The following is a 13,093-nucleotide window of genomic DNA, read 5'->3' as shown; positions in this document are numbered from 1 at the left end:
TGGGGCCTGCTGTTCGCGTTGAGTGCAGCTTGCTGCCAGCACAGAAGCTGCTGGTTTAAAATTTAAAATAATTTTTTAAAAAGTTATAGGTTTATGTGCTGAACCTCTTCTTACATAACTCCCCCTCCTTCTTTTTTTTCCTTTTCTCCTTTTCCAGGTCTTCAGACGAACATATCAGCCATGCCTATCACCTGCTGAGGACGCGGCTCAAGGAGGAGCACGCCGAGATGCGCTTCTCGGCTTTCCAGGTCGTGCAGGAGTTGTTCACCCGATCCCATCAGTTCCGGACGCTAGTTATTTCCAACTTCCAAGAGTTCTTGGAGCTGACGGTGGGGATAGACCATGAGCAGCCGCTTCCCCCGCCCAGAGATGTGGCACAGAAACTGAGGAAAGCAGCCATTAAGTCAGTGCAAGACTGGCATGAGAAATACGGAGAGGCTTACAAGAAGCTTTCTCTGGGATACCACTTCTTAAAGCAGAATAAGAAGGTACTCTGCGTCTTTACTTCTGTGTGTGTTTTTAGGTGATGATCGCTAGCAGATGTTTAAAGTGAGAAAATCCATAAATATGAAAGAAAAGCTGTTGGAAAGGACATTGTTTTTAGGAGCCATCCTGTTGAGCACGGTCTTTGAAAGACAAACCCCAAACTCTTTGTGCATCTTGCGATATTGTAAAGTTTTAAAAACTAGTCCTGAGCGCTGGACTCAACTAGCCTTTTCTTGGGGTGCAAAAAGTATTGCTCACCAGTAGGTTTTCACCTGCTGATTCCTACCTGACACCCCAAAGTCTAGCCTTTTTAGAAGGGAAATAATTGTTACACCTTAAACTGAGGATAAGCAACTATTAAATCTTTCAATGCCAGTTTGAAGTGGCCTGATTTCTGTACTGAGCTGTGTGGTTCCAGTTTCCTTTCACTGTACAACAGAGACAGTATAGATGCTAGTTCTTCTCAGCTGCAGTGTTCGTGTCATACAAGAAGTTCTATTAAAAAGAAATTTCCTGTATGTAAATACTTGCTTTTAGCTCTCCCTTCTAGGCTTCAAGTGACCATGTTTTGAACATTCTTCTGCTTTAGTATCTCTTCTGAGGTGCGAACAGTGGAATTGGGAACACTGTTCTAGTATTCATGCTATCTACAATGCTAATATCAGGCTTTCAGTAAACACATTGATTCTCATCAGAAAGACAGATGTTCAGTGTTCCCAACAGTAGATCAAAAACCTTTAGATACATGATATATTTCTGTTGTTCTGGTTCCGCACTGAGCTAATAGCGTACCCCACTTGTGTTATTTAATGTAGTGTGTTCTTTTTCTATATAATTTTTGACATGTTCTCACAAAAGGTGATTATCTTTGAATTCTTCCTTATTGTCTTGTTTAATAAAGAAAAAAAGCTAAGCGGAAGTGACAAGGAGAAATGCAAGACTGAGGCGGGGTATCTTTAATACATAATACATATTTACCAGATGGAATATGTATGCGTACAACAATTCCGCTGAAGTTTGGCATGTTTGTCTGTGCTCCTGTGGTTAATGGCTGCTCCCCAGTTACGCCTGGGTGATCACTTTTTTATATTTGTGATACTAAGCTACCCAGCGAGGTTGGCTCTACTGTTTTCTAGAGCAGCTGAGTTTGAGTACTTTTAGAAACACTACCACTGATAGCAACAATCTTACGTAGTTTGATAACTTTTGTACTTGGAGTTGAGATGAGCCAACTGACCTAACTGGCCTTTTGCCAGCTTAATAGTTGAACTGTGAGAAGCAACCAAAAGACTTGAGGAAGCATTTGTACTTTCTAGAAATAAAGTATGTTTGCTGTTCCTCATTACAGGTTTGGCACTGTACTACAGGATAACTAGAAAGGAGTGTTACTTGCGTCTGGTTTTTTTCCAGGTTATTACCAAAATCGCAGTTAGTCAGAAGTTGACAACTGCTGCCCTTTTAGGATGTAAACCTGGAGAGCTGTCCGCTGTTTTAATGTTAGTAGGTCCAAGTTAAACCTATATAAATGTTTGACTTTGAGAACACATAATACTCCAGTATATCTGAAAATAACTGTTTTCAAACTTAAAAAAAAAAATCAAGTATTTCCAAATGTTTGCATATTTGGGCAACTGAGTGATATTACAGTATCTTTGTATCCAAGGAAGGCATAGATGGAATTATGGAGTGAGCTGGAATTACAAAGTGGACAGGATTTTAAACAGATTAATATAAAGTATATTACCGCTGTACTCCAGTATTTTCACAAAAGTTGCAGTAGTTGTCTAGGCCCACTGCTCACACCCTTTAAATCAAGAACAATTGTTTGCATCTCATCACATGCACCTCATCACATCCAGTTCCATAATTACAGACCGATGCTAAAATGCTTCATGTAACCTGCACTGATACAGAGGCAGAACAACAACTCTGGTCTCAGTCTGAATCACCTAAGTCAGGTTGATGTGTTCTGACCAAGTTTGTGAGTTAGTGCTGACCCTGGGTAGCAAGTGAGTCTATGCGCACACCTGTAACTCGAGCCCTGAGTTATTCTGACCTTGTGAGGCTTCTGCAAGAGGCTGGCGTGCCCTGTTCTGGGCAATTCGGAACTTTGTGCATGCTCTAGACTTGGTTGGTGAGAGATGTCTAGTATGTGAGGTGTGGTCTCGTTAGCAATGGCAAACCATGACAACTTGGCAGATGTTGTAAGAGGGGCATCTGGGCAAGCGCCAAAGCAGCACGTGGCTGGCCCTTGGGACAGAGAAGGGGAAGGAATGGGCAAATGGCTGAACTGTAGGTATTCTGGTATGAGGCGGAAGTTGTGATTCAGGCAATTCTAGCAATTTCGTGTTTTCTGTGCAAGTCCAATCTGACTGGAAGAAACATTAGCTGTAGTTCCTGGATTCTGTATGTTTGTTCCATTTTTGCGGGCAATGTTGCTCATTGGGATGATCTGTTTCTCCTGCTACTGCATGCAGAGCTATGCTAACTGTTGAAAAATCAGATCCCAAAAATCAAGACCCAAGTAAGGTCACCCTGATGATCCAAGTGCTGCTGTAGGTTGTGAAACTAACTCTTTTCCCTACCTTCCCTCTGCCCTATCCATTCCCCAATAAAAAAATAGATTGGTAAGCGTGCATTTCTTCCTAAACTGATAGAGACTTTCCATGCCAGTTTCTGTGAAAGCTGAAGTACCCTTTTGCTCCTATAGGCTTTTATATAAAAACATTTTGTCTTGAACGTGTTTGCGTAAATAATACTTGAGAGTGAATTATAACCTTTCCCTCAATCCCCAAATCCAACAAATGTAATTGTAAAATCCAAAATTTCTTCTTTTTTAATGAATGTGAATGTCTTCTTTTCTACTTTCCTTGCTTACGAACTTCTTCAGTAAGTGATACGTATACTTGTGGTAATAGCGCTTACAAATTTTCCTAAATTTCCTCTACTGATAGTGGATCTAGTGTGATGTTTTCACGTAAGTTGAATACTTACCCTGTGTAGTCTCTTCCTGCCCATTCCCCCTAACCCCATGGCTCCAATGCTGTGACAGAGGTCCCCCAAAGCCTAGTTCATTCCTGCAATTTAGATGTGGAAGTCTAAGCATTTTGTTTTTCTACCTTATGATTCCTTTCTGAAAGCCATTGATTCTCAGCAGTCCCTTATTAGTAGAAGCAAAAGCTGCATTCAGAATTACTGTAGTTACTGATTCTAGGAGGAGAAGAGATAAAAGGAGGTACTGCTAAGCTTCTGGCTGATCGTTGATGTTAGGGTTTTTATCACCACAGATAAGAATCTTAGGAAATGGATTTTCTATATATTTCTTACAAGAAATGTTACACTCTTTTTTTTCTTTCCTTCATTTCCTCCTTAGGTGGATTTTCAAGATGTGCATGCCAGAACCATGGCTGAAAGGAGGAGGGAAGAGGAGAAGCAAAAACGATTGGCTAACATTTACAAAGAAAAAGCCAAAAGAGCTGAGAAAGAAATGGAAGGTGAGTTGCTTTGGTTCTTTTGGGGTTTTTTTTGTTTGTTTGTTTTTAAAGTAACCTTTCTTAAGGTTACATAAAACAAATTCAAAGAGAATAGCTATCCAAATGATAGCTGACCACAGAGGGCGGGAATAGTACATTTGTTAGAGCTTGACCCTCTGTCTCTTTAACATAAAGAATATCAAGGAAACAAGTGACAGTCCTGTAAGCTCAGGTAGTATGAAGAGATTTTAAAAAAAAAAAAAAGTTAGCAAGGTCTGGTCTGTAATTCAGTAAAGTATCAATGCATACTCTCAAGCAAGCATATCGTGAGACTTTTCAGAGCTAGTGTTTTAACTTCTGCATCTATGACTAGGCACAGACTTCTCAATACCTTGTTGGCTGATGACCTTAATTATATCTTTAATACAGTCATTGTGTTCCAGAAGTATAGGCAATGGTCTGCACAGGAATCCTGGATGCAGTGGAGTTTATCTATGAAAAGTATCATACTGCTTCTAAAAAAATGTGTTTTAACTGGGGGCTGAATCTCTAAGCGGTATGTACATAGCAAACATATTTCTGTAATACAAAAGAAGAGTGGGGATAGTAAGTATATTATGTTGCAGTTACAAAGGGTTATTTAATTAAATTACTTTGGTATAGACAATGCATCCAATTGTGTCTGTATTTATTCTGCATGCTGGAAACATTTTACTGTATGAAGATGGAATTTTCAGAAGGTTAAATCTCTTTAAAGTCACTTTTATTGGTAGCATCTTTTTGAGCAATAGCATATATATGTGGCCACGCCTACAAGTAACTATTAAGATTCATGGCTTTGGAACGAATACCCACCGACATCACTAAGAATATCCTCATTGAACCTTCTTCTCCTTCAAATTCTAGAAGTATTTGTGTAATCTTTGATGCATAGTGAAATTTTAGGATAGGAAAAGGAGGAACACTGATTTTCAATTCCTTGCTCAGGAAGGTCTACATTTCCTGCTTAAGAAAACTATTGTCACTTTTAGACAGACAATTTCTGCACAGGGGAGAGATCTGTATGGATAAATTATCACTGATTACTGGATAAATGGATTACCCCTTTGGCAGTTGCATTTGTCTGCTCTGGAGGCATTAGCATTTTACAGTGTTTAACAATGTTCTAAAACAATTGTCTCTTGATAGAAATGTCCCAAGAGGTTGCTGACACATTGACAGAGATGGAAAACTGTTTCCGGCTTCTGATGCCAGATCCTTTTGACTTCACTGTGAATGACACAGAACTGGAACCCAACAAACAAATGACTGCATCCCCCTTGTCCTCCCAGATGGAAGTTAAACAGTCCTGTTTTGGATCCATGGATGATGAACAGCCATGCTGCAGCAAGGACATTCTTTCTGTTTCTCAGCATGTTAGAACTGATAAAAACAAAGAGTTAGATGAGAAACAGGAGAAGCCTGAGCAGAAGGAATTAGATGGAGACACATGCTTGGAAGTTCAGTCTGGTGTCCCTGCTCTCGATGATGATGATTACCAGACTTTTGTTAGGAACCATGGGCTTATTTCACATAAGTATACCCTAGATCTTGAAATTTCCACAGGTACCTCGAAAAATTTTTCACATATAGCTGGAGACAGTCTTGGTCTGAAGTGCTTTGTAGTTGTCTTCCCCCCACACCCCATGCGCCTCCCCTCCATGTCTTAAATGCTTGGAGTTCCTGAACACCATTTATTTTGGAGTTCTTTTCTGTTTCTGGTTCACCTAGTAACCATTCTTAGGTTTGAGTGTGCTTGTATGTGACTTACAGATTTTATTACTTACTTTCTATGACTGAACTTTTGTATTGATTGTCGTAACCATATCGCAGCACTTCACAGTACCTGGAATAAGATGAGTTTCCCGTGTTTAAAACAAACAAACAAACAAAAACCAAAAAAAGAAAAACACAACAAAAAAAACCCCAATCTGTTTACAGTATATAATTTTATTTTTTTGTATGCTTCATGATTCACCTCTTTCTCTCTCTCTGTAGCTGAGATATAAGCTACTAATTTAAAAATCTTACAATTGGCTGTTTTGTAAACTTTTTTCCTTCCTACTTACAGCTTGCAAGAAGCAGTAAGTAGAGTTTTGCTAGGAAGTCTTAAGGATTATGATTATACTTTTTTTTTATATATAACTTTGCTAATATGAATTACTTCTTGAAAAATAACAATGGCTTGTGTTTTGGCAGTCTAAGTCAAGTCTCTTACAAATACTGTCCTAATGGAATTTCATGTGCAACCAGTCAGTAAGATAGGTATCTACTTCTGTGCTGGCAGGCAACAGAATTGGAAAGCATCTGTGAGGCTTATGAATTACTAACGGATGAAAAGTACCATTTTTACTTGAGTAGTGGCATACTTGGCTTCTTTGACAATCATGTCCCTATTGCCACAGGGATTATTTTTTTTTTTTATATTGAATGTGCAGAAACTTGTACAATAAGGCCCAATCCGTTGATTGGAACTTAGGACAAGATGTAATGTAAATAAGACTGCACTAGTCTGTGGTTTATTTAGTGATTCCTTAGTAGTGATGGCTTAACAACTGTTTCTGTCATCACTGGACTGAAAGCTTTTCTTCTGTTTTTTTTTTAATGTGTGGATAATAGTGGAATAATTGGTACTGAACAGAGAAACATTCTGATGTTTGTAACTTTCTAAAATATTTGATTACTTCAGGGAAAGGTTCATGCCTACTTCTTCCACTTAGCTTCTTTAGCTCCTATAATGAAGATGCTATAAGCATCATCCATTAACACATTTTCCCCCCCTGTTTTGAGCAGATATAAAAGTGCATGAGAATGAAGATAATACTGCCATAATAAACAACGTCATGGATGCTCAGAAACTCCTCAGAAATAAGTTCTGGCCGTCTGTGCAGTCCTGGATTCAGGTAGGATGAAGAGATGTTTGTTTTGTGGGTTTTTTTTTATAAAAAGAGGCAGAAGCAAGGACTGGGGTATAGTAGATCCTGAGGGAGTGTGAGCAAAAAGGAAGTTAAGGTTCAGGAAACATTGGTACAAACAGAGAAGATACCTAGTTCAGTAGGGGTGGGCAAAAGGAGAATACAGGAACTACGTAACTTGTTGATGGCTCTCAGCATTAGGTATGCTACCTACAGTCATAATTTATTTTAAAAAGTGTAGTAAAATGGGGCTTCTTTGCAAAGTGTTAAACACAGCTTGTTTCTGTCAGAAATGTCTGTATCAGAAAAACAGTATGTCCTTTCTGTGAATTGATATTACTGCGCAGGAATCTTGTGCATGGAATTTGGCCTGTAGAAGGACACTCTCAGGAGATGTTTATACCAGCTGTTCATTCTTTGTTTGTCTTTAGTAGTTGCTATTAGGTTTTATATTCTAGATAGGAAAAGTGGCTTCATTAATTGTTATTTGTAAAATAAAGGAATTTGTGACAATGTTGTTTTGCTAATTATGAAGGAAAACTGAAAACATTTTTTGGCTCAGATGTTTGGAAAAAAGAATAAAATGTTGATTTCTTGCTTTGCAGTTATTTACCAGAGCAGGAATAAATGATGATCGGCTAAGATGTGCCATTGATCTCAAGAATAAATTGGAGACTGCTATGAAAAAATACAAGGAAATGAACATTTCCTTTAAAGAGAGAAGAAGAAAAGTGGTGAGTTTCTTAACATTCTGTATCACTAGAGTGGACCATTAGTAATGCTTAGTTTGTATACAAAAAATGCACTTTCTTTTAAGCCTTAATCTGGCAAACTTTTCAACATGGTGTACTTATCAAGAAAACTTAATTCAGCTGGTTGTAGCTTCCCTCAAGGAAGTTGCACTGAACACCTGAGTAGTATGCCAGGGGCCTGGTTATTAGACAAAACCATGTAAGGCAGCACTGTTGTTTAGGATAGGGGAGTGATTAAGTTCAGACTTTATTTACTCTTAATTTCTTCATGTGTAACACTTGGGTCCTCTGCTTCTTTCCTGCATATTTCTCACTAAACAATCTGTATTACTCATGTGTTTTTTACAACTATGCTATTGTCTCACAATTCAGGAAAGTAGTGTCTCTGCTTTGGAGCATTTACTCTCTGGTGAGCATGTAATGGGATGTGATTGAGGATACCTTAAAAGAATTAGTTGTTATATAAAGCTTTAAAGAGTCAAAATATTTCACAAAGATTAGCTATTTCACAAAGATTACCTATGACACTTTTTGTGAAATAGGTAAAACTCGTGAATGAATGGAGGCTGAAAGATCAAATACCTTTTTCAGATCCAAAAAGGAGTCTATGGCTATGTAGCTAAAAAGCAGAGCTGCATAATAGTCATTTCTGCTGGTTGCAATCAAACAAAATTACTGTATAGCTTGACATGAAAATAAGTGTTTTGGGTCAGGGTCTAGAGTAAAGTCTGGTTTATGACTGGATTGTAAGAATTTGATCTGGACATTGTACGTTGGACTAAATTGTGGTAGCCTCGTTTAGCCATGATTGAATGTTGCAGACTTTGCTTTCATTGTGCAAATGAAGCTTTATCAAGATTAATCTGGTTCATCATCTTAATACCTACTGATGTACCACACCAGTCAAAAATGCCAACTCTGAATGAAAAGTACTGGAAGACTGTCTTGTCAGAATGTTTTTTCTCCAGTGAAATATGTGTGCTACCTCTATGCAACCAGGTATGAAGGAATCCAGACATCTGCTGTCATTCCTGCCATTTGCTTGACAGGACTTCATTTGCTGCACCTCTGCATGGAATATTGGTTGCTATATTTCTTGCAAGATATAAAGGACATTCAGGCCTTGTCTTTTGTGTGTGTGCGCATGCACATGTATGTGTTTAAAGTGGTATTGTTACCACTTCTGGAGATTGATCAATGCTATCTATATAAGGTTTGAAAGCTAATAAATTCCATCATTAGAAGGAAAAAAAAAAAAAGGAAAATACATAGCAGTGCTTACAAAGAATACATTCAAAATGAAGCAATGCACATTAAGGTATTAACTTAAGCACTGAAAACAAGATATAATTACTAGGGTTTTTCTGTGGAAAAATATCCAAATTTATTGGTAGTGCTGAGTTACTTACAAATTTATAACCTGAACACAGAGAGCTTTACTGCAGAAGGAAACTGTATAAATTATTTTTTATTCATGTCAGATGACTTTGTTGAGATGTAAAAACATGGTAAAATGAGAGTCTGACAGAACAAAATAAACAGCATCTCTTTGACAGAAGGGAATGTAATAATCATGGTCTAATATTTACATGTCAGCATATGAAACACTACACACAGCTCCTCTTTAATTTAGCATTTCTGCTTGTCTTACGTATTGTTGCTTCTTGTATCCTTAGAACTGTCGTTCTTGCCATGCCATGCCAAAATTTTGCTATCTTCTGTATCTTTAGATTCAGGAGAAGAAGTACTGATAGTCTGTCCTTCAAAGAGCTGGCTCACAGCCGTCCTGTCCCGACAGAGCTCAGTGCATTATGGATGTTATTGTCAGCCCGTGGAGTCAGTGAGTGCTGTACCTGCTCATGTGTAGAGATGAGCACACCTAGAAATGAAGGGGAGCACTTAGTAAGCAGAGAGAGAGAACGTAAATAAACTGCGTGCAGAGGGTCCCATGTAACTTGGCTGGCTTGTAGTTGGTTGGTGACATCTCTATATTTGTATACGATAGCAGTTTTCCTGGCAACTAGTGACTGCAGTCTGAGGTACCTATCATAGAATCGTTGGGTTGGAAGGGACCTAGGCCAACCCCCTGCAATGAGCAGGATATTGCTGGCTGGAGAATATAAAGGTGAATTGTTTGTGTACTTACTCATTTGAAGTGTAATTATGGTCCATGCACCACAGCCAAGCCTTAGTGTCAGGGAGAAAGAAGTGGTTTTATTTTATCAGCAAGTATAAAACAGAACGATAGGGTCTTGGAAACTTGGCTGGGGGCTTGGGTTTGCCCATTGTCCTCAGACTTTCCGGTTTTATTTTGTGCTCATTTTCCATGCTTCTGTGGTCTCTAATTTACCCCATTTTCATCTGTTCCATTCTGTGCTTTATTTCTGTACTGTCCGGGAACCGGGGGAGGAAAGGCTTTACCGATCCTCAAATTGAGATCAAGAAAGTTGTGAGAGACAGTGAAACTGGAGATTCATCCCTGTGAACTCTACTATACCTCTCAATCCTGCAGAGATTTAAATTGCCACTTGAAAGAGGGAAGCTCCTGGAGGTCCTTACTGTTGCCATGTGCCATTGGTACTCTTGTTTAGCTGAGCAGTTACACATGCACGTGGCTGAGAGGCAAATAAGGCATATATATTTGTAGTAATTCTTGATGCTACGGTTCAATATGAATATACCAGCAATGTAGCTGGATGTAAATTACATTGAGAGGAAGAAGTTGGTGGTTACCAGGTCTGCCTTCGCAGAAGAATCATTTGGTTGGTGCAAGAAGGTGTCTACTTTTGGCAATCCTCACTATTACCTCCACGCTTTCCATTGTTTCTCGCTTCATTTCCCAGATCGCAGAGCACTAGTCTGCAAGGCAGCATCCTTAGGCAATCAGAGCATGTTAGAAAATTAGCACAAATTATTTTTTCTAAAGTTTTTTTGCCTTTATCTTTGCTGAAAAATGTAAAAGCCCCGCTGCCTTGCAAACTACAGGAGAACTTTCTGCTTTGCTGAAAAATGTAAAAGCCCCGCTGCCTGGCAAACTACAGGAGACCTTTCTTTAAGTTTACAGAACTTCTCTTATACAAAGTCACTTGAAGGAAAGCACAGAACTTTCTACAGTGAAATACTTGGGCTTAAAATGGTTTATATAACCACCTCTTTCTTTTCTCCTCAGTGATAGTAAAGAACTCAAACCATCAGAAAGCCTTAATTATAAGGAGGGCCGTCACTTTTAGGTAGCACTTGCAGCCTACTTGTGTTGGCAGGGTTTGTCACCGTTCTGCACTTACCTCTCAGGAGCTGTGGGAGAAGAGGGGAAAAGAACAACAGTGGTTGTCCTTTGTCTAGAAACAAATCCCTGTCAGCAGATTTTATAAATGTTAATACGTCCCAGCTGCCCAGACTGCGCATTCCTGACTGCTGGGGGCACAGCAATGGGAAGAAGAAGTCATCAAGACATTTCTTCCAGAGCTGTTATTTTTTCAAAGGGGTGGAGGATGGACCAAAAAAAAATGGCAGTCCTACTGTTTTGGACAAAGACAAATGAGTTTTTGTGTGCTTACACAAGTTACGTTCACTGTAGTTAAATACTTGTTTGGGGTGTGAATCGGGTGTCCGTTTCTGATAGGAAAGGTATTTTGAGAGTATAAACAAGAGTTTTGAAATCCATTTTTCTGTGAAACTGAGTTTTGGCTGAATCTCGGGGAAGAGGACAGAAGCTGTAAAAGGGCTGTTACCTCACGGTACCTGGATGCTCAGACATAGCCCTTTCTTGCTCTGGATGCCTGCTCAGGATAATTTCAGTGCCCAGTAGAGGGAGTGCACACTGCATGCTCGACATTTTTCCCTACCCCGCCTTTACCCAAAGCCAGCCTCAGGTCTGTTTCCAGGTAAACTTACTACAGCAGCAATACACCAGAGATACATCAAACTAATTCTTGACTCTATTTAGGTAAATTGTTATAGAAGTACAGCTGTAACTGTTGGCTGAGATTGGTGTTTAAATAGAAATTCCTGTTTCCAGAGGTTTAATTCTTTTGTAGGGATAACTTAGTTACGGCTAAAATGTTCCTTTAAAAATACTTTTTGCTGGTTAGAAATAGTTTTGTTTGTTAATGTCTTCCTCCCTTCCTTAAAATACAAGATTTTAAGCAGCAGAGTTACCGTCTAACAGGCCTATTACATTTAGAATTTTTAATTTCATATTATATTAACCAGTGTTATATGGTTTTTCATTAACTGTCTTCATTACTTTTTGTTTCACCTTTCCTTATCTTCTGTCAAATCTAACTGTGTGCTTGTATCTTGATTTATTCGTGTACTTAATTTTATCCATGTGAAACATCTGGTTGAATTCAATAATGCCATTAATAATTAGATTTGGAAAAGGCTGTCCTTGTGTTGTCCAGAACCTGATGTGATCCCCAATCCTTACTGCAATACAAGTCAGATTTTTTTCGGAAAAAATAATATCAAAAATTGTTAAAAATTACATTTACACGTTAAATTATTTGTTGGTTGTGATTTAGCCTTAGAATATTTTAATACATCAAAAGATTAAAATTTTAGTATGTAATAAATTAAGCTAAAAGCTCTACCAATTACTTGGCTGCAAGACTGTCAGTGATTTTCCCCCTTCCATATATTCAACTACAGCTTGGCACTTTATCAATACTAATGAGTTATTTCTACCTAATCATTTTGTAGCTTTATAACCAGCTCTTTTATAAGTCTGTCTTTTAGTTAAGTTAGTACCTGCTTTAAAAAAAAAAAAAAGTTGCCCTTGAATTTTAGATCAAAAGCAAAGGCTGTATTGTTTTCTCTTTCTGCTTCTTTCTGTAGCCATAGAGAATCCAGTCTAGCTGACTGCTTTCTGTAACACCTTCTTGTACGCACATCCTCCATTTTTTTGTCTTCATTTTAGAGAAGTTATTTCTGGGGGATAAATAATTGTCCTTAGTGATCCCCCACCATGCCTGAACCTGCATCTGCTAAAACATACTCAGATAAAGAAGCAAGAGAGAGACCTTTGTCAAAGAAACCTTTTTCCCCAAGTGATGCTTTTAAATTGCACACAAACGAAAACCTAACTCTTAAAAAAGTTGCCCTTTCAAATCGAAAAGTGTTTAATGTTCAGATTTGAATAGTAACTTGATGTTGATTGCTAATATGTTTTCTAAAACTTAAGAGAAGTATAGGAATATTTGATAATTAAATCAGCATTACAGCGAAAGATGTCCTTTATCAGATTGTATACATCATAAGCAGGTAATGTGTTCAGAATAAATAAAGTTTAATAGCATTTGCACGGTCAAAGTAGTAGCTCAGGCAACATTTTAATTTTTTTTGTGTGTGTGTGTCTAGCTGATATTTAGCAAAAAAACCAGGTCAACCGTAACTGTAAAAGGAAACACAAAATATTAAATAAGTGATA

General features: G+C 38.3%; 1 protein-coding gene across 1 annotated transcript in view; it reads left to right on the top strand.

The window, feature by feature from the left end:
• Positions 1-157: 157 nt before the first annotated feature.
• The window catches only part of UVSSA (UV-stimulated scaffold protein A), a gene marked incomplete at its 5' end in the record, with an annotated part of 54,295 nt that continues 41,359 nt past the window's right edge, over positions 158-13,093 (top strand). Inside the window, 5 exons of the mRNA XM_010291311.1 lie at positions 158-488; positions 3,860-3,980; positions 5,148-5,564; positions 6,792-6,901; positions 7,519-7,647. Of these exons, the coding sequence (XP_010289613.1) occupies positions 158-488; positions 3,860-3,980; positions 5,148-5,564; positions 6,792-6,901; positions 7,519-7,647 (1,108 nt within the window). The remainder of the gene's footprint in view (positions 489-3,859; positions 3,981-5,147; positions 5,565-6,791; positions 6,902-7,518; positions 7,648-13,093) is intronic.

Source organism: Phaethon lepturus, unplaced genomic scaffold (assembly GCF_000687285.1).
Source record: "Phaethon lepturus isolate BGI_N335 unplaced genomic scaffold, ASM68728v1 scaffold17917, whole genome shotgun sequence".
NCBI classification, from domain to species: Eukaryota; Metazoa; Chordata; class Aves; order Phaethontiformes; family Phaethontidae; genus Phaethon; species Phaethon lepturus.
Note: the sequence above shows the minus strand (reverse complement) of the source record. Positions and strands in the feature narration are given on the sequence as shown.